The 20,978-nt window shown below is 39.4% G+C and overlaps 1 protein-coding gene across 1 annotated transcript in view; it reads right to left on the minus strand.

The window, feature by feature from the left end:
* The window catches only part of cacna1ea (calcium channel, voltage-dependent, R type, alpha 1E subunit a), a 109,749-nt gene that overhangs the window by 56,311 nt on the left and 32,460 nt on the right, over positions 1 to 20,978 (minus strand). The window contains exons 3-5 of the mRNA XM_075485342.1: positions 18,904 to 19,170; positions 11,125 to 11,230; positions 10,901 to 11,040 (exon numbers count right to left, since the gene is read on the minus strand). Coding sequence (XP_075341457.1) covers positions 10,901 to 11,040; positions 11,125 to 11,230; positions 18,904 to 19,170 — 513 coding nt within the window. The remainder of the gene's footprint in view (positions 1 to 10,900; positions 11,041 to 11,124; positions 11,231 to 18,903; positions 19,171 to 20,978) is intronic.

The following is a 20,978-nucleotide window of genomic DNA, read 5'->3' on the forward strand; positions in this document are numbered from 1 at the left end:
GTTTAAATCCTGAATTCAAACTGCCGTCTGACTTGATGCGTCTTTAGCATTTTTATGTAGCTGTGAACTCAGGTATAGAAAATGTATTAAGAAGATAAGTTGTTTCTACCTAATATCCCCTTCGTACTGACACAATGAGGGGACATTTTAGGGTAGTTGTTACCACTTCAACTTACTTTGAGATTCATAAATCCCAGTTGTGTTAGTTATAAATGGGACACTTCAAATCTACTCACAGTAAGTAGCGTTTTTGTCATCGGCATCCTTTATTGATAGGTTATAAAAAAACATTGTCAGAAATAATCTGAAGACTAAGTTAAACTAAAGATCGAACACAGTTTTACAAATATGGCCCCTACAGTCAAAAATGTTACTTAGCACATAGTTTTTGTTTGAAAAGCAAAAGTAACAAAAAAAGTGACTGGGACCAAAAAAAATATATCTAAAAAGATAACAGGAAGTGAATTGAAAGCAGACTTGTTTGTTTTATCTACTTGTCAAACATGTGCAATTGGCTTGACAAGTTAACATGTTCATAATTCAATGTTATCTCACTGCATTATTGTGAGCAGCATTGTAGGATTTTCTATTGTTCTTTTTATCCTTTTACTGTAGTACTGTTACTACAGAGACCTCAGACAAAATATTATGAGCTATTTATTGGGATTTTCAGAGTCACATTGTTTCCTTAAATGTTGCGTTGTTATTAAATATTATGTTGTTTTCAGCATCTCTAGGTTGTAATAGTATACAGCAGAGATACTCATTGCGCGGCTCGCGAGCCACATACGGCTCCTCAAGCTTTAATTGGTGGCTCACACTCGCATAGTAGCTTATAACAATATGGTAACAATAAATTAAATAAAGTATTAAACAATAAAGTATTAATTAAGGCTTAATGGTGTTTCCTAAAGGGGGCACTGTTAAACCTGGCAACGCAGCCCGCTTAAACCACCTCACACTTGACCGCAGTGCACGATAGCTCCTTTAGCCAGCGCGAGATGCAGGCACCATTGATCGGTTTTTAATTAAAAAAGGGCAAAAACCAGCACAAAAACCATGCTCATCTTGAATGTCTCACTATGATTACAACAACAAACTACAAATACAACATGAAGAAAGTCAAGACATGCATGCCAGCTTCCGCTCATCCTAGTATTAAGGTAAATGTGGTCTTAATTGAAAATGTATTGGCTGTGTTGTTTCTTTTTTTGTATAAAGAAACATATAAAGATGTTTTATATGTAGAAATGCATATTTGCAAAAGGGGACTTAGTATGTTGTCGTAAAAGTGGCTCTTCCCTTGATTTTGCTCTGCCAATGTGGCTCTTGTGGAAAAAATAGTGAGTATCACTGGTATACAGTATAGTAGGTGAATTAGCTGAAGGATTTACTGTAATTTTCACCATAGTCAGACTTCAGCTGGGGTTAAAATAGGTTTTCTATAGGTCATGATGATTCTTAAAGATAGTCCTACTGTATTTGTGTAAATCTGCTTCAGTACTAGTTATTTTGAATGCTTGGTTTAATTAAATTAAATGCATCTAAAGGCAGTATGGAACCTGCTTTGAATACAACCAGCTCATTACATGGTTTTTTATCAGTTGTTACCATTATAACGGGCAGATGCTATTTAAAGAGACATTCTATTTTTTCAAATTTAGGTTGTGTGAAGTACCTCCAAGCGATCAGTGTTTTACTTGTAGTAGACAGCAGTAAGAGCGCTCTCAGTTTGGAGAATCAGAAAGAAATTCTGACAGGGGAACATAGCTAACAACTACTCAGAACACAGCCACCAGAAAAGCAACTGTTTCAACATCTTAAACAACTCCAAACTTAAAAAAGTCATAGCTGTTTAAGAAAATGCTATGTTGAAGATTTTTACACCATGTCACTTTTGCATCAGACAGTTGTATTGAGAGTGTCAGTGTGACACAGTCTGTCTTGTAACATAACGCAACAACATGGATCGCAAAAAACGTTGCAACACGGTCATTCTGCAGTTCAGAAAATCCGATGACAAAGCAAATAACTGTGATGCAAAGTTAACAGGGTGTGAAACATCTACAACACAGCATTCACTCAAACTGCCATGAATCTATTTTAGATTTGAGTTGTTTCAGATAGCAATTATTTAATCTGTTGTTGTACTCCCTGCAAGCAGCTAGCTGAGCTTAGTTCCCTCTTCACAATTCCGCCATACTTCTTCTAACTCAGAGCGCTTTGGCTGCTGTCTCAAAAGAAATTCCCAAGCATGCAACAGTGACTATTTTCACTAACTTATAATATGACTTATAGTCTTACTGCACTGCAATATTGTTTAATACTCTTTCCTTATTTTTTTTGTTAATTTTGTGAAATCACAAGTTAAGGTATGCATTTGATGATGGTGTCAGGTTGGGACCCAGATGCAGGTAGCAGGCAGTTAACATTTCAAAATTCAATTAGCAAAGCAAATTTACAGGCTAGAAGCAGGCAGCAGAAGATAAGGGTAAAAACACAGTCAAAGATGCTAAACAATCTAGCAACACAACAATTTGAAAATGAATCGAACCAGAACTAAAAACCAAGGGCAGCGAGCAGCCATACACAAGACGAGACCGCAAGACAAGAACAGTTGGAAAGCTGGACAAAAGAGAACAAGAACAATCTGGCAGAGAACAACTGAAACTGAGAAGTATAAATAGGAGGCTGGGGATGACTATTTCAAACTCCCTGCAACTCCTGAATCTCTCTCTTTGTTCCACTTGACATCACTTTCATAAGGAAATCATTCACACAAAACCCATAGAGCATATACTCTACTCATTCTTATCATCCTTTTCATTCAACCAAGTGAAGAGAGTAGATAGGAAACAGGTTCTAGCTTTTGTCGTAGCCATTCATCACTACAGTTCAAAAACTATTACAAATAAGCTTTGGCTGAGGCACCTTCGTGAAGAGCAGCTTTGGTTTTGTATTGATGTATTTTTGGAATTAAATACGATCTAAAAATTCAAAATAATTTTCTCCATCTTTTGTGTCTGTACTCCACCAATAAGTTCCATCATGAACATTTCTGTTTTCCCTGGAACTATTATATCAGATCAGAAATAAGAAACAAACAGTTGCCGTATAAACTTTGCAAGGTCTTCATTCATGAGTTGAAGAGTACACTGACACCTACTGCGCCTCCATCTGGATCTGAATCATGGCATTGCATTCTGATCTCTGTCTGGGAAGATTCAACAACAATGCAAGTTGTGTGAGTGCTCTGTTCTTCTTGCATCTTGTTTCAAATGTTTTTTACTTGAGCAAAAAAAGAAAAAAAAACATTTTAAATGTCAGTAAAAAAAACTTCATGCATGAATTCAATTCTCACAAAGACATTGTCTGGCTCAAACTGGATTTGCAAGGTCATATGGGAGGAGAAAGAACCACTTTAATCTCAGTGTAGCACCTCATCTTCTCTTATCAGACTGGATAAAGGCCCTTGGCACAGTCTTTGTGTCATGGCGTACTCAGCCTCTTTATAACGGCTACAATGGGGGAATATAGAGAGAAAGGGGTGTCCAGGGACAGAAAGTGAGTTTGTTAGACTGTCAGCTAGTCAGCATTATCATCATGATTCACTGACTTGATCTGAAATCACAGCAAAAACAAGACTTCTGTACTGAGGATGTCATTTTAATGTAACTAATGAGAAATACTGATATGTTCCTGCTTCAACTTCCTCATATTCAAGTTTAGTGACACAAAGACGTGTTGAAACATGAAAGAAAAGTTTTGCGAGCCCGTTTTCTCCATCTATTCGATGCATGGACAAGACAACAAGGGAAGTCGTATGTCCGAATTCCCCCCAGCAGAAGATACAAATCCGTCCTCGTCTGAACTAATTGTAGAGACACTGACCACTGAAAAAGCAGCACTGGAGCCAGTGACAGCCTGACCTGGGGCAGGGTCCTCAGTCACCACGGTAACAGCTCAGGGGGACATTTCCACCCCTGCTGTGTCTGAACTCATCAATCGATCAGACAACAGATGGAAAATGAGACTGGAGAGGACACGTCTGTGCATGTGTGTGTGTGTGTGTGTGTGAAAGAGAGGGACAGATGATATGGTCAGTTCTCAGAGGTGTATGAATGCCAAACAGACATAAGGCATTATTGGCAAAAATAAATACAGTAATGGCACATTTGAATCTTATGCTTGAATAGAAAGAATATACAAGCACACACACCGGCAAACACACGCGAGTCATGTACAGTCATAGCGTGTTCACACGGACTGACGAAAGTCAAATTTGCAGGCTTTTGCTGGGGTAAAGAAGGAGGTAGCACAAAAGATTAAACTTAAAGGAAAACATATTAGAAGGTAGTTACTGTAAAGGCAAGGAAACAAGCAAGTGAAGGAAAAGAAAAAAGGACAGATGAACAAAAAACAAACAAACTAAAAAAAACTGTAATGAAAATGTGAATCTAATTAACCCATGAAACACAAAAAACTGCATCATGCCTTTATGCTTTGCTCTCTAATATTGGAGATGCTGTGATAGATGTGAAGCTCTTGAGTTAGCCATTCTTTCCAATCAGCAGTGGATGAAATAGGAAGTAAAGACTGAAGACTGAATGTGTGCACAGTAGAGCAAGACTGTGCCTTTGGATTAATTAATACTCAAGTTCTGAGACAACCAGACAAGCTCTTAGTTACATGGCAAACAAATATACCAAAATATTATACCAAAATAAACCTTTTTCTTCTCGGAAAAAAAAAGCTGTTCAGACTTACTGCCAAAGATCTTCTCATTTCTAATTTCCTTATATGCATGCTACTTTTGGGATAGTACTGGATGACAAAATGCCATTTGAGGCCAATACAGATGCTGTATGTGCCAAAGCACAGGAGTTTTAAACTCGACTGTTCTTTTAGGGAAATATTTTGTTCTTGTTTCATTCAGTCACTTTTAACCTATTATTTTATATGCTTGTTTGGGTCTCTCACTTTTAAAAGGAAAAAGGATGGATTTGATTGTTAAGCTGTACAGCCAGATTGCTGGAAGGACTTTTATTGACCTCACCGAGGTATATTAGCTTTGATTGTAAAGCTAATATACATAACAATGTTTACCAACATAACCATTGCAAGGAGTGAGTTGCTTGAAGATGCTATCTTAAGGTATCTTCTACAATAATAGCATTAATTGATAATAATATTTTTTTAACTAAAGTGATTTTATTGTGATTTCTTTATGTTTAAATGCTTAAATAATGGGACCTTTCAAACCAAACCTCTCTTCTCCTCTCCCCTCGACTTACTGTTTTTAAAGAACATTTTCTGGTCAAAGCTAACGATAGCAGGAAAGTGAGCTCAGTTTTGAAGAAATAGTCTGAACCGCATCAGATTACATAGGCTCTATAGTGATCCTGTTCATATCAGCTACAGTAAAAAAAAAAAAAAGCTTGTCTCCCTTATCTGCTCCCTGTGCACTAACTCTATTTCTTCCACCAACCCCCCGAGCGTTTGGCACTTATTGGTGACACAAACCCTTGATGGGCGTTGCCTTCTGTCAACTGTTGCCAGTCTAATGGAGGGTTTACCAACCAATGACAATGCTAGAGTATAAATTAGTATGTACGATTACACATAGAGGCATCCTTCTTATTCCCCCCAGCTCTATCCTTCTCTTCTGTTTTTTCACTCTTTTTGTTCTCACTCGTCTGTTTTTTCACTTTCTTTATCCTGCTCTCTTTTCCTGGTATCACCTGCTCTGTTCTCTGACCCTGCCTCACAGCTTGCCTCTTTTAGCAGTGGTAACTGGCTGGTGGACAGAACATATGATGACCTGAGAAAACCCCTTGGTTCCCCCCATTCGAATTTAAATCACAGCAGCCCTCAATTGCACAAAAACAGCCTTTGAAGAAATGCCATCTGGATTTTCATATCTCCTCCTACTCACTCTCTCAGGCCATCTTGAAACACTAAGGTGGCTTGCTGAGGTAATCATGGCTTCCAACGTTGACACTGTAAGCAAATGCTTCCATAATTACACACATGATGTTGAGTGAGTCAGGGTATTCACTGAGGAAAGGTTCACACGCTTTGCAATCTGAGCCAACACTTGTGTGTCATGCCTGAAGAGGCAAACATTTCTACACCACTGTTGAATAAGCGGTGACTAAAAATCATAATGCATTATAGGAGGCTTCAAGATTCACTGCAGGGTTGTTGTGTTGCAATAGGTTTTATCAAATTATTATTTATTTTACAGTTTTAACTAAGAGGCTGAAAGGTTGATGATGATGGAACAGGCAGTTTTTTTCTTTCTTTGTGATTACTGGCTGTATACCCGAGCCCGAAGGGAGAAGCCGAACCTGCGAGTGTAACAAGAATGAATCTCTCGTTGCCTGAAGCCCCAACAGGTTTAAAAGCAGTTTACTGCCAGTTCTATAATCTGAATTGATTTTTTTCACAGTGTTTTTCCGCTTAATATATTTAGGGCTTAAAAAGAGGTCTGCATAACTTGTCAAAATGCACAATGCATTCTGGCTGATTGGCAGAAAAAGGTGGGTCTTGATTAGGACCCACACGTACTTTTCAAAAGTTTGCTAACAAAGAGTCTAACATTCCATAATGTTGTGTTTGACACTTTTTTCAGAACCTTGCATTGTATTTCTGTTAAATTGCCTTTCTGTGTCTCCACTTCTGTAAACAAAGTAGACACCAACATTGCATAAAAAGACCAAAAAATGACATAAAATAGACTGGCCTAACTTATGCTTTTCATGCCTGCAAGAGATTGCAAAGGTTCACAAGGGACCATGTGGGTCTATTCGATATAAATGTCATCATCTGTCCAAGTCCATGAGGATCCACGGGGACCCCTCTGTAAACATCTGAGCGCTGCCTAAAATTTGTGACTGCACCTGTACGCACCACAAGCACACAGAGTAATTATGCTCCACGTAATTAAGATGAATCTTTGTTTACAAATATTTATAACCCACGGATAATTATGATTTCACCTTTTCTGCTTTTCTGAGTCAAAAGACAGCGAGTTTTCTCTCTCACTTTGTCACAGTGTGACATCTTTTTCTCAGTTCTGAAAGGTTTTATTCAGTTTTACACCACAACAACCTTCAACCTATTGTCCTTTCTCTCCTGGTCCGTCACAAAGCCCCATGCCAGAGAAGTTTAAAAAACTGTAAAATGGCAGTTGGAGAAACAGGGATACCAAATTTATGTTTTCCTAAAGAACTGGCTGATAACATTACACAATAGCATTACATACATGTTATACAGTCAATATGTAACTTCACTGTCATTTACAGTCGGTTAGTTTTAGATATGTTGCATCTTACAAACGTAGAAGTTTTTTGGTGACAAGGTTTTCTTCCAGAGACATGAAACTATTTCACATTCTGAAGTGAGACTGGACAAGCCTCACTTCTGGGGTACTGGTGTACTGGTGATGCCTCCTTTCTTTTACACTGACCGACTCCTGCTCAAATTCCCAAAATGCAAATCTAAATTCTATCAATGAGGCAAATTGCTGCAGTATGATAAGAAGTGCATGTGTCCTTGTTAAGAGTCAGTATTAGTCAGAGCACACAGACACTGAAAAAACTGAATTTGACTTTCGATTTTTTTATTTCTTATCTTTCTGCTGTGACATCAGCGCAGCCCTGGGATTGAGTGTTCTTCATACTCAACAAAAAAAAAACCAAACACTGATTCTTAAATGAAAACAAAGGACCGGATTTCACGGTTATAAAATGCTCAATAAGACCAAATGAAAATAGACTTAAACTGACAAGCAATTATATAGGAATATGAGGACTGTTCAGCTTTGGTGTTTTGGAGGTTTGCAGAGGCCTTCAAATTACTAACTGATAGAGAGTACTGGTGACTCATCGAATGTTATCAGCAGATCTCATAATCTTCATTCAATCTAATAAAGTTGCATGATGGCCTGTAGGTGAGTGAGTGTGTACATGTACGTGTGAGTGCAGAATGAACAGAGGCAGAAAATTTGCATTCATCTATCTTTACTGTGGCCGGAATGATAATTTAGAAAAGGTTCTATCTGCAGCTCACTTCATCATGCTGAACATTATTAAAATGAAACCTGGAAGGCTTTTTCATCCAGATCAGGCATGTCTCCTCGGTAAGTCATAATTTAGCCTGGGAATTCCCATGCTGCTTTGCGCTCGATTTCATTCTCACTGCAAAGTCAGCCTGGAAACCACCGCCCTTATTTTTGCCAGAGTTTGGGAACCAATCACAGAACGGGGGGGCAGCAAGATGATGACGACGTCCATGCGCTACACCGAAGCTTGTAGAGTGTTAATCCAACATGACAGCGGACACAACGTTACCGTTCGATGCAGCCTTAGAAAGTGTTTCGGAGTAGATTCACCCTGGGGTCATTTGAACCGTGACATCCAGCCAAGTAGCCCACCCTAAGTTTTTCCGATATTGGCTGAACATCAGTTGAGTTACTGAGTTATCCCAAATAGCTTAGTACAAGCGCTGACGGACCCTGGCAGCATCTCCAAAATTACCACACTAAAATCACATCCCTTGACACCAAACTTCTACAGTAGTACAAATATGGTCTGTACTCACAAAACGATGCATTTGGAAGTTTGTACATAGTCCAGGAGTTTATTATTATCATCAACACAAGCCTGATAGCTTTTCTGCTGCTAAAGCTTCGTTGACGTCACTTCTGGGAGCTGGGAGCTTCAATGTAAGATGAGGGTTGATCTGCTACTGTAGACAACAAAGCAAGGCTGCTCAATTTCTCCATTATCAAAATAAATTCACAACTCTACAACATAAAAATTCATGTAGAATATAGCATATAGGCCTACTTTGTTGTTAATTTAAGTAGCTTAGAGCGCAAGTTTACTTTTATTTTCCATTTTTTTTCTTCTTCCTCGTCGAATTTCTGTCGTCATCTGGTATAAGTGATACAATTGGCTATGAATCGCGCGCAAAGCAGCATGGGAAGAACCTGACGTCATTTGATAGACATTCGTAGCGCCCAATAAACGGCTCTAGGCATTCGTAAACCACGCCTCAAATACGAGAAAATGCACACCTAGTTCCCAGACCACCATCTCATCGAGATTGTGGACGCGTCAGCCAGGCTAGTCATAATTGGTATTTGAAATTGAATACACAGCAGATGAGAGTTGAACTGATACCTTTGTTTGATTTGTTTGTTTGCTTTCAGGTGTTTTTAATTGTGACCTCATTTTGCAATACAACAATATAGTTTTCTGAAAATTACATACAAAGATCTATCTATCTATCTATCTATCTATCTATCTATCTATCTATCTATCTATCTATCTATCTATCTATCTATCTATCTATCTATCTATCTATCTATCTATCTATCTATCTATCTATCCATCCATCTATGTCGTTGAAGACACATAAACCAAAAACAAAACGACTCATCAGTAAGATCAGTCTGATTAGAACATCTGTCACCCTCAGGAGAGCCGCACAGTCTCTAGACTCTTCCTCTCTGTTCCCCCGTTCCGGCAGGTGAGATTAGAAATGCATTAGCATGCGTCTGTGTCACTGTGTTTTAATTAAGCTACTAATTTTGGTCCTCAGTGATAGCTGATCAATAGGCCAGAGACGCAGGAACGCAACAATTCTCTTTATGTCTCCTCTTTCTCCCCAGACCTCATATCCCTCCTCTCTCCAGCAGCGAGTGGAGTATCATTCAGAAGCCCAAGCTTGCCTCATCAATAATTGAACTGCCAGAATCATGTAGAATTCTCTAAGAACCCCGTCTGCCATCCTTTGTACTTCTGAGCTGTGAACTGATTAATATTTAATTCATGGATGTGTGTATGTGAGAGAGACAGATGTCAAGGTTAATCTGCTGTCTCATCAAGCTCCTCCTTTGAAACATAAACATTTCGCTCTCTGCTCTGTCGGTGAAGATGAGTGATAAAAAAGTCCTTTAACGCAATACGATTCCCACACAAACTATTCAACAGGTCTTCAACTGCCATGCGTTGGATGTATTGGATGTACACAGATTAAGGTAAAAGCTGTAAACGCCACAAACCAACTGCTTTTGGTATCACTTCAGCTTAGACAGCATCACATTTTGGTGCTTAGGTTGAACGTAAATGGTGTCAGAGTGCTTACAGTCAAGCAACACTCGGTTAGCGTTTTCGAACACAGCAAGTAATGACTTTGAACAGAACCTTTGCTCATGCAAATGGTAGGAATCTGCATGGCAAAAAAAAAGTTTTTCAGGGTGTGCTTTTTGACTAAGTGTTCAAGACCAACAAGTCATGTGACCTGCAGCTCTGGCATGCCTTGATTGCCACTCATCCTGTTGCTGTCACTTTGAGCTTGTGTCTTTATGAATGTGTAATCTGATATGACAATTATCCTAGGCAAATTATTGCCAAGTGAGAAATGAAGAAAAACAAAAAAAAGCATTGCTTATGGTGTATTATGACTGATCTTAAACTATATGGACATACAATAAAACCCACGGGCAAATAAAGGTTAAGTAAGCATAACAAATTAGATATGAAGATTACTAAAATAAGAAACAGAATAAAGCAGATTTTTTATGTGACCTTTACTCACAGAGAAATAAAAGTTCCTTTTTTAGCAGTCTGAATAACGAAGCAAAGAAAAAAAGCTTTCCAACGTACAGAAGGATGAAGGCTGTCAAAAATGCGCACAAACCTTCTAGAAATAACTGTAAGCTTCACATTGAAAAAAGCCTTAAACAATTAAGAAGAGCCCAAGAACACGATGTACTGTATTTTCATACCACCTCTCAGAATCCCCATCTCTTTCAATTCAAGATGCTAATCCTGTTTCACAGATCATCATCCAAATATACACATATACACAGGCACACTGTTTGACTCACCCACTGAGGACCACAATAAAGTCCATGACGTTCCAGCCATTCCTAAGGTAGGAACCTTTATGAAACACAAATCCCAGGGCGATGATCTTTATCCCCGCCTCGAGACAGAACATCCCAATGAAGTAGGGCTCTGTCTTCTCCTGTTGGTGTGAAGCAAGAGAGGCATCAGGTATGTGCACCCAGGTGTCATGTCTGGGTTTTGTTTCCATGTGTGGGTATCTCACCAGTCTCTTGGACATGGGTGTTTTATCCTCCCCAGGAAGGTGCTGCTCCAGCGCCAAGACGATACAGTTGGCGATGATAGTGGCGAGGATCATGTACTCAAACGGAGTGGAGGTCTGAAGTTAAGGAGCTCTTTACTGAGATACTGGCACAATTTTGTTAAAGTCTCTTAACTGAAATAAAAACACGCAAGCAATGAAAGCGAGTGTGTATTTCTCTTAGTGTCAATATGAAACAACCAATGTGAAAAAAATCAATTTGTCAGCCTCTGAACACCACCGAACTCTGCTCACTCACTTCAACAAATGCTATAATAGTCCAAAAACATCAAAAAACAAATGTTGTATTTTTTGGGAACTTAAGCTGCAGATTTGGTGAAAAACCAGTTACCACGAGAATCATAAAACAATATGGCTTATTCAAACGTTAGAAGGCTTTGGCGACAGAGACTAAATCTATTAGTCTGAAGAGTTCATGGTCAGTTTTGTTTGCTGCTAAGATTTGTTGTCAACAAGAAGATTTAAAGTAATAGCACTATTGTCCTTTTAGTAATGTATTCAAGTGATGCAAATTAATAAAAAAAAAACATGCAAAATCAGTCTCTCCCTGAGGGCTTCTATGCCACATTCACAAATGTGATGAAGTTTTTTCATGAGAGCAAAGCAAAGTAATCCGTGTGGTCGACTAATTATATGTACAGGCAACAGACAGCGACTACTCTTTTATGTAGAGAGCATTAAATTAAGATTCAGGTACAGGATTAAGAAAAGAAAGAGCACAAGTTACTTAATTACAGTTAACCAAACCCAACAGCACTGCAATTACACTGTCAAGAAAGCAAAGGGCTACATTGATCCCTCCGCATCAGAAGGAATCAAACTGGCAATTTCTAAGTGCTAGGGCTGAGACACAACCAGACACAAGCTTTGCCTTATCTGAGGTCAGCTGCAACTGACAGGGACTCACAGTCATATACCAGAGTATCACAGGCGGCTTTCAAGGAGGGATACGGTAGTAAGCCTGAGATTTGATCACATTAACAGGGTCACTCTCACTACAAGCTTCACTGCATGTACTGTGAGACCTGTATCGGTTGTTGGTTCAACTCCAGCTGCTCCGGGGCTGAGTTAAGCCTGCAATGTGCTTTTTATCTAATGCTCTGCGTGGGCAGCCCCCTCTCCCCTTGTTAAGTGCAGAAGAGGGAGGAAAAGGAGGGAGCTTAAATCTGCAGAGAGGAGATGGAGAACAGGAGAGAAAGGGAAGCAGACATTACAGGGAAGAATGCAACAGGAGGAAGTGATAAGGGGGATGAAGGTTGATCAGTGGAGGAGAAGAGGATGGTTATTTAGAGAAACAGAAGCTTGCGAAACAGGATAGTGTGGAGGAGGCAATGAGACCAAATAAGACTGACACCGGACAGATCAATGTTGTGTTGGCAGTGCTAGCCAGCAGGGTTACTCAGGGACAAATGAGTGATGAGGAGTTAAATAAACAGAGCAAATACAATACTCCCACTAGCCTGCAGTGGCTCTGAGTTAAACCAAGACTGCACCACATATCAGCTCTGAATTTTGGGTGGAAAAAAAAAAAAAAATAAGATTAATTGCATCATATTAAATCTCAAGGAGAAGGTGTGTATATGCGTTTAAAAAAAATAAAAAATGATTCTGGCAACAATCAGCAAGCTCACAATGGGCACATTGGAGGCTCTCAGCGTCAGCTAGCAGCCACACCCGACATTCCCTCAAATCCTCCCAATAAACTGAAAAGGGGGAGGGAATGAGAGGAGAGAGGGATGTAAGAGGGGGACGAAAGTGAGGAAATGAAGATAGAAAGACAGAGGAGAGAGGTATCCACGGCAACAGGCTCCTCTTGCAGCCCCTAAAAGTCAATGCTTCAAGGCGGTTATTGGGCAGCTGAATCATCTGTGAGATGTAGCTCTGTGCTCACATATGTTCAGACACAGAGGCTATATTTTGATACACTATATATCAAGCTAATTCTTATTCAACTGTTGTCTTTTTCACTTTCTTTTTTTTATCCTTGTGTGATAAAACAATGTTGGGCTTTTATTTCATAAAGAGAGATGGTGTCATATTAAACTCGTTACTTCCCCTTCACTTTAATGAATTTTAATTAATACTGAACAATTCAGCATCAACTTAACTTAAAGTTACAAACTCAACGAGTGTGCCACCCCCCTCTTCTGTGCTGTTCTGGGCGTCAGCTCATGTGTAACTTTAGTCGTGATTTGTCTATCAGCTCCAGGAGTGAAGCGTCTCGTGAGCCATCTGAGTCACAGTGACGCTGGCACTCTGCCTCGACTCGTCAAACATGCATGTAAAAATAGACACCGAGACGAAGTGTGATGCCCTGAGCATCCGTGAATACGTTCAAACCCAGATTGAATCCGAGCCCCAATGATTATAATTACATAGAGGAGAAAATAAAAATAAAGTGCTGGCATCTGAGCCTGGCTTACTGTAAATCTGTGAATTATCTGAGGCATGTGTCTGGGTATAAATGTGAGTTAGAGGCAGCAGTAAATACATAAACACAGGAAAAAACCCAAGTGTATGCACTATTTGGAGGAAAATATACTCTGTTGAGCATGGGGAATAAATCTATTGATACATTGCAACTTTTCAATTTCTTTTGAGAATTCAAGACAAACTGTTATTAAAATATTCCTTAAACTAAAAGTTGTTGTCAAATGAATGGCTGCTGTATTGAAATTCAGTCGATCTTTGATCCCATTTCTCCTCAGTGGCTTGCTTGAGCTGGCTGATCAATCTTGTAAATATTAGTGGACATAGTACAGGAAGATGTGTTTATATACTGCAGGTTTGCCACTAAACCATGTCAGCTCTGACCCACAGCCCCTTCTTATGCCATTAAGCCTTAAATGTTTCATACCCATGCCAAATTTAACACATAGCTGTTTTTTTAATTTACTGATAGATTTCTTCTGGTTCAGAATAAACAAGAGAGACATATTGCTCAAACACTTATGTTAGAGATACTTTGTTTTCATTGGCAAAACTTTTGGGCTACTGGGATTTTGGGTTAAAGAAGGAAAGACAAGAGTGACAGAAAGAAAGCCCTCGAACTTTATTGACCTTGAGATTGTTGCAGTGGGGTATTGATCCAAAACACCAAAGGAGACTTGAGGAAAGCTTGTGAGCAATGATAAGAGTTGTTTGACTGCTGTGAAGGTAAATCAGAGCCCTATGACAGATTACTGAGAAATGTAACAAACAAACAGAAACAGCTGTTTTTCATTTATAGTTTAGCACAGTGTCTCATTGTCTTTTGTCATGTTCATTTATTTTACAGTCAGAAGAAACCTGTTGGCCAAACAGAAGCTCACTATATTGCAAATCAAACCGGGCAAGGCTTTGAATAATTTGGGGTAACTATGATACTATGAAAAAAAGCTATAAACAATAGTTCTTCATTCGTTTTAACTTTATGAATCCTCCTTCGATAAAGATGTGAAAAAACAGTCAGTAAATCTGACTGAAATTGGAAAAAAGATGAGTAAAGTACCATAACAACACTGGACACTCTACGGTCATTTCCCTCCAAATTGTCCATTTCCATTTTTCATGCAAGGATGCAATTTGGTTAGAAGGAAATTAACGCCCCCGCCTAAACTTCCAGAAGACTCTGGTGGCATATGAAAGGAATTTACAGCCTAATGTGACCGTAATCGAATTACCAGTTGATGCATTTTAAATCCTTTTAAGATGTGTACGTGAGAAGTATGATTCTAAATCATAGCTGAAGACCAATACTATCAACCTGCCACAATGTTTCTTACTTAACATCAAGCTAAGTCTGCTAATCAACTTTCAGATGAGAATTTCTGCGCTACGAAGGAAACAAACTATTAAATCCAACAATCAATTATTCAGAGGTTTACCTTCTCAATGGGAAACTTCCCACTGTAGGGGATCCCAGTGGGGATCAGAAAAGAGGAGCAGCTGCCAGGCCCCACCAGGCATGCCACGTTAACCTGAGACTGTGTGCTTCAATAGCCCTGTCTCTACCCTGCCAGGCCTCCATCAGCCTCCATCAACTGCACCCTTAGGCAGGCAAGCCTGACAGTAGGACTCTACAAATGCAAAAATCTAACCACACCTTGTTGTGATTAGCCTGGACAGAGGTTTAAAAAAGACACAATGCACTCAAATAAATATGAAAACCTTGTGCAACAAGCTCTTGTAAGTCCACACACGCCACTCTGCATCTAGTGTTATTAGTCCAACCATGAGTATCAGGATGATTTCTGAATTGATCATCTGCTGCTAATTGAGCACTTAGAGAAAAAGGAGCCTCTTACAGTGAGGTGACAGCAGCAACTTGTGCTCCAAACACAAGGCTGACCTTTACCAGATGTCCTGCAGAGATTGTGAGTGAGTGCGTAAATATACTCTTGTACTTCAAACTCTGTGAGCACCATTGTGTGTTTTAGACTGACGCTCTGCATGGTTCTTGTTTTTCCAAAGGTCCATATAAGGGTTGGGATTTTTGGGCAGAATTTAGTTTACTTTCAGGCAGTTGGTTAAAAAAAAAAAAAAAAAAAGTAAAAGCATTGGTTCTTACATTAAGAAGACTGCTCCTTAAATTCAGAACACAAGGGGGTAAAAAATGTATTTCACATTACAGTGACAACAAAACTACAGGAAGTTACCGCACCTTTCCAAGAAATAGTAGATAAACTCTCTTTAAAACCACAACTTGAGTGGATTAAAAGATAGTAATCTTCGGTAACATGTTAATTGGGGACATTTACATGAGCTGGTAGGTGAATCATATAATCCTGGGCAGAGTGATGCTAACTCATCTACTGAACCCATCTTGATTTTAAATAGATACAAGAGCACATTTTCATTAATCATCCATGTCTCTATAAGATGGTAAATAAGCATAATTGTCAAAATGTGGAACTACCCTTTTAAGTACAGTTTAATCATAGCATTATTTTGTTCTAGGAGTCTACAGTATTCTACAGGCTACAGTACCGTGCAAAAGTCTTGAGACTCTTTATTTCTTTATGTATTCCTTCAAAGGGAGCCAGATGAAATCTATGGTGGTCTTGGGCAACAGTACTCAAGGCTTTCTGCTCTTTCACTCGTTTTCAGTCCAGTCTTTGTACCTGACCATTTTCAGAGGATTTTTTTTCTTTTTAAGAAAACTTAATGCTGAACTATGAATCATGCAAGCATAAAAAGGCTTTTAACTCAAGGGAACCAGTGTTACCTCTACATACAACAGACAACTCAGCAAAGAGCCAATTTTGATTGGAAACAACAATAATTTTAGCCAACAAAATTCTATTTGAATTCATGACTCACAAGACCTGTTACAACTGGTTTTCAGTCCAGTACTTATGTAATTAGGTATACCTCAGCCTTTATTCCCTGTTTCTCTTCCTTAAAAATGGCTTTTTGACAGCCACCCATCCATGGAGACCATTTCTGATGAGGCATTGGTCAGCAGTAGATGAATCGACTGAGGAGTCCGATGCATCTCTCGGGTTCTATGTGTCCTCCAATTGTCCAGTTTCCTCAAAACTTTCAAGACCACACTACCCACCATGCTGGGAAGTTTATTGTTAATACCTCTTTGCAAATCAGCTTATTGGTGCAAAAAATTCAATTTCACGTCACTTTTTGGAGATGTAACTAAAGCAACTTGAACAAATTATGTGTCTTTGTGACAGGCTGCTGGTAACAAAGTGCCTTAAGATACAATTTGTTATTTGTTAAGATTTCTGTTATGTAAAGACACAGCAAAGAGTCTTTTTAAAAAAAATATTTGAATGGTCCAGAGGTCAGTCTTCAGAGTGCCTTGAACCCAAAGAATAACTAAATAAATGAAAATAAAAATTCACACTCTTCTGAAAATGGGCAGGTTGAAGGACTGGATGAAGAAAGAGTGAAAGAGAAGCCAGTGTTCAAGGAAAAACTTTAAAAGCTCTTCAGAATCTCTACATATGTGTGTGTGTGTGTGTGTGTGTGTGTGTGTGTGTGCGTAAGTGTGTAGACTGAAGTTTGTGATAATCGTGATAGGGCTGTGTGTAAGCAACATCTACGTTAATATTTCTGCTTATCTGCGAATTTGCTAAGCTTTAATGTTCTCACTCGAAACACGATCATCACAGTCACAGTGGATATTGACCAGAGCTCAGCATCACTTTCTTCAAAACCTTATTAGCAAACAATATAATAGAGTATGAGTCTGTGAGTAATGACTAGTTGTAATAGCATAAGACACAACAATCAGACAACATCACATATAATTTCTGTTAATGTCCGTTAATCAGATACAGTGAAGATCATTAGATGCAATAAGACACTCCCTCCACAACATCACATTAACCTGGAGGTTATTCAGTCTGGCTTCTTTCCTTCTGGTCACAACAGCATGCACAGCACTGTGATTTAAAGTAAAATGTGCCCGTAAGTGCAGTTATAGTATAATCACTGGCAATGACCAAACCATTGAAGGGTTAGAATATCTGTAATGTGATAACTGACACACACCCTTCAAGTGTTTTCCTCAACTCTTGCTTGAAACATGTCTGTATCTAATCTCCTAACTAGAGGCAAACCCAGAGAAAACAACAGCAAGCTACGATCAGCAATAGAAGCTTATTCTATTTGCTGTTTTTTTTTTTTTCAAAAGACGTAGTCTTCCAGTCAGTCAGTCAGTCAGGAAGCTGCTGAATGGAACAGAACAATAGTCTGTAAAGAGGCCACACCTGGCCTGGACACCTGGTAAGCTGCGCAGCAATAGCAGCACAAACACGCTACCAATCGACATCTGTGTGTGGTCGTCCTCAGCAACAGGCAGAGAATAACAGACTCTCCCTTTTCAGTAATGGAGGAGGGAGTCGTTAAGTTTGGAAATGTAGCCACTTGTTCAAGTTACAGTACAAAGGGAAATGAATAATAATGTAATGTAACACATATCTGTGTGAGGATTGTCTGTACTCTGATGGAAATATTTTGACAAGCTATGTTGGGGGTATTTTAGGGCTGTAATCCCTGCAATTCACTATAAAATATATACAGATATCCTTAAAAGTTAAACTTCTAAAACCAAAAATATCCACCTGAAAAGATATAACACGGAAAGAATACTGAATATATTAATTAGTGATAAAAGCACAGATTTTGCAGTGGTCCACTGAAAGAACAAATTGTTGATAATTGCAGCTCTGGCTGAGTTTGTTATATCTGCTATACGTCACTCATAATGAGAATGGTGTTAACAGCAGGTCTTAGGGGTTTATTGTTGACAGAAAAGATTTGCGGCCATTAATAGAGAAAGTTCAGTGTTTCCCTAATCCATTTTCCACTAACACCCACTTTTTCTGTAATATCTGGTCAATTATACCCTCTTGATAATCCTTTCATTTAAACTTATTTATATAAATAAGTAATCCTTCACTCAAACAACTTGTATGTCACATGTGTGCGCGCTGTCCATGGTGCTGAAATGCATTATTGCTTATCTGTTGACCAGAGGAAACAACACCTCCAAGAATCTGCCTGTTTCGTGAATTTTGCTCCCTGTGAAACTGTGCATAGTTGTTAAACTAATGAGAAAATTGTATTCAGTCTAAAGAGTCATAAATATACTGTGAAAATCAGACTTTTTTGTTGTGTTGTTGTTTGCTGGTAACAATTTACTCACCTCTTTCCTTTATTCATATGATTTATTGAACATACTGGGTGAGCATGCTTTGACCGTGAGTCAGAAAAGGATATGGCCACTCAGTGATTTTCTTGGCGTACTTCCTGACCACATTGTCCTCGCCAAAGATGAAGAGCGACCTGTTGACGGTGAAGCAGTTCTCCCTGACCGGAATAGGGTTGTACAAGGCCATGGTCCGGGCACGCTGCGCTTTGGTCTGCTTGAAGGCTGGGGAGATCCCACCTGTAGACGCGGCCGCTCCATCGCGGTTCCGGTTGCGCTCTGACCCTCCATCCCCTGAACTTAACAAGCCCGGGACGTCGTCTCCGAAGCGGGCCATTCTGTCAAAACCAAGCCACACAGGGGGAAGACAGGGTGAGAAGAAGGAGGAAAGGAGGTTATAGTCTTCTAGAAAGCAGGGCGCGGTGCTGCGCTCAGTGACAGCAGCGAGGTGGTGAGATCCTGATTAGTTTCAGTCCATCATCGGGGATTATTTGCTAAAACTCCGCGCTCTTAAACTTCAAAATCAACCACTCGGTGTAGAAGGAAGCTCAATCAAAATACCAAGACGATTTACCTCTTTTAAAGCGCGCTCTACATATAAAAAAAGGGCACAAATCCAGAAAGTAGTCAAAGTCAGCTCCCCTTCATTTAATAAACCGCCGTTTAAAACAAATCTGTAAATATTGATTCATTTCGCTCCGTTTAATCCACCCGAAACACTAAGATCTCAGACAAAAGCTGCAACAGGTCACGTCTTCAGCCATCCTGAGCGAAAAGCAGAGGACCAGGTTGGTCCATGGATTTTTACATAAACTAGCGGCAGTCCACTGACTAATTCAGAGCACATCACTCCCGTCTCCTCTCCCCTCTTCTCTGTTGACCACCTACCACCTGAGCGTTATCCTATCGCGTGCGTAAGACCACGACGGAAAAAGAACTTGGGTTATTTTCCACAACATTTTCCCCGAAACAACGCTGACAAAACAAGCTGTCAACTACGCGTCACGCAGGGGAAACGAACATCCCCAGCCTGTTTTGTCTGCAGCAGAATAGTAAAGCAAGCGTCTCCTCTTTCCCCGCAGTGGAGGAGCAGGAGGAGAGGACACAACTGTGTCTCCTAATGCGACAGGATCAACACACCTCACCTAACCTCTTTCCAACCCATGCAGTTTGCTCAGCGTGGACCTTATCATAACAAATGGAATGCTGACAGAAGATGAAGGAAAGGGAAACAGGGTCATGCATGCATGGAATCAATAGTCACCATAATGAAAACAAAAATTAGATGCTATTGCATCCATCCTCAAGCGACTATGCTCACCAGTTACATGCAATAGTAATTAGGTGAGTTGTAAACCTGTTCTTTCAGATACTTATATATTATGTAATATTAACTTTATACTACATCTTTCTTTCTTTCTTTTATATTTAAGGTGTATTACTTCAGCTCTTTATTAGTCAACTGAAGGGTAGAAGCGCAATGACATTTGTTGTGGAGCCTGGGTCACGCCTGCAGGACAGCCAACTGAATGCTGGTCACACATCCGATCTGGAGGGGAATAAACACCTGTTGTGAAACATCCAGCGCCAACAAGCCACTCAAAGGGACAGCAGCGAACATCTTTGGCTAATTACAGGGTTCAAAACCTTTTTGCGAGTCATAATAGCGTACTGCTGTGTGCTGGCTGGAAATGATCGCTATATCCCATGAGAATGTGGTATTCCTACAACGAAGAGGTCAAATAAGAGAGCAGTGACCAATTCACGTTGTCAGATATGACAGACATGCTGGTGTAGAGGTCGATAAAGACAAAGAGCTTCGAAAAGTATTCTGCTCTAGCTTAACATGTACTATAAAAACAAAAAAGCCCCAAAACCAAAATAAATAATGAACCGATAAAACTTTTTCATGTATCTAAAAGCTTTTCCCTTTGGGCCAAAAAATTCCGTTCCACATATTATTGAAACACATCCTCAAAGGACAATATATAGAAGAATACTACAAAAATTACAGGAGTTTTAAATGTATGCATTTGTTTCATAATTGTATGCCTACTTTGGTGTACATATATTTATATATACTCTTACAGCTGTGCTACAAAGTTTGTGACCCATTCTGAATTTTCTCCTTATCCCCATATGACCC

Source organism: Odontesthes bonariensis, chromosome 15 (assembly GCF_027942865.1).
Source record: "Odontesthes bonariensis isolate fOdoBon6 chromosome 15, fOdoBon6.hap1, whole genome shotgun sequence".
In the NCBI taxonomy this organism is placed as follows: domain Eukaryota; kingdom Metazoa; phylum Chordata; class Actinopteri; order Atheriniformes; family Atherinopsidae; genus Odontesthes; species Odontesthes bonariensis.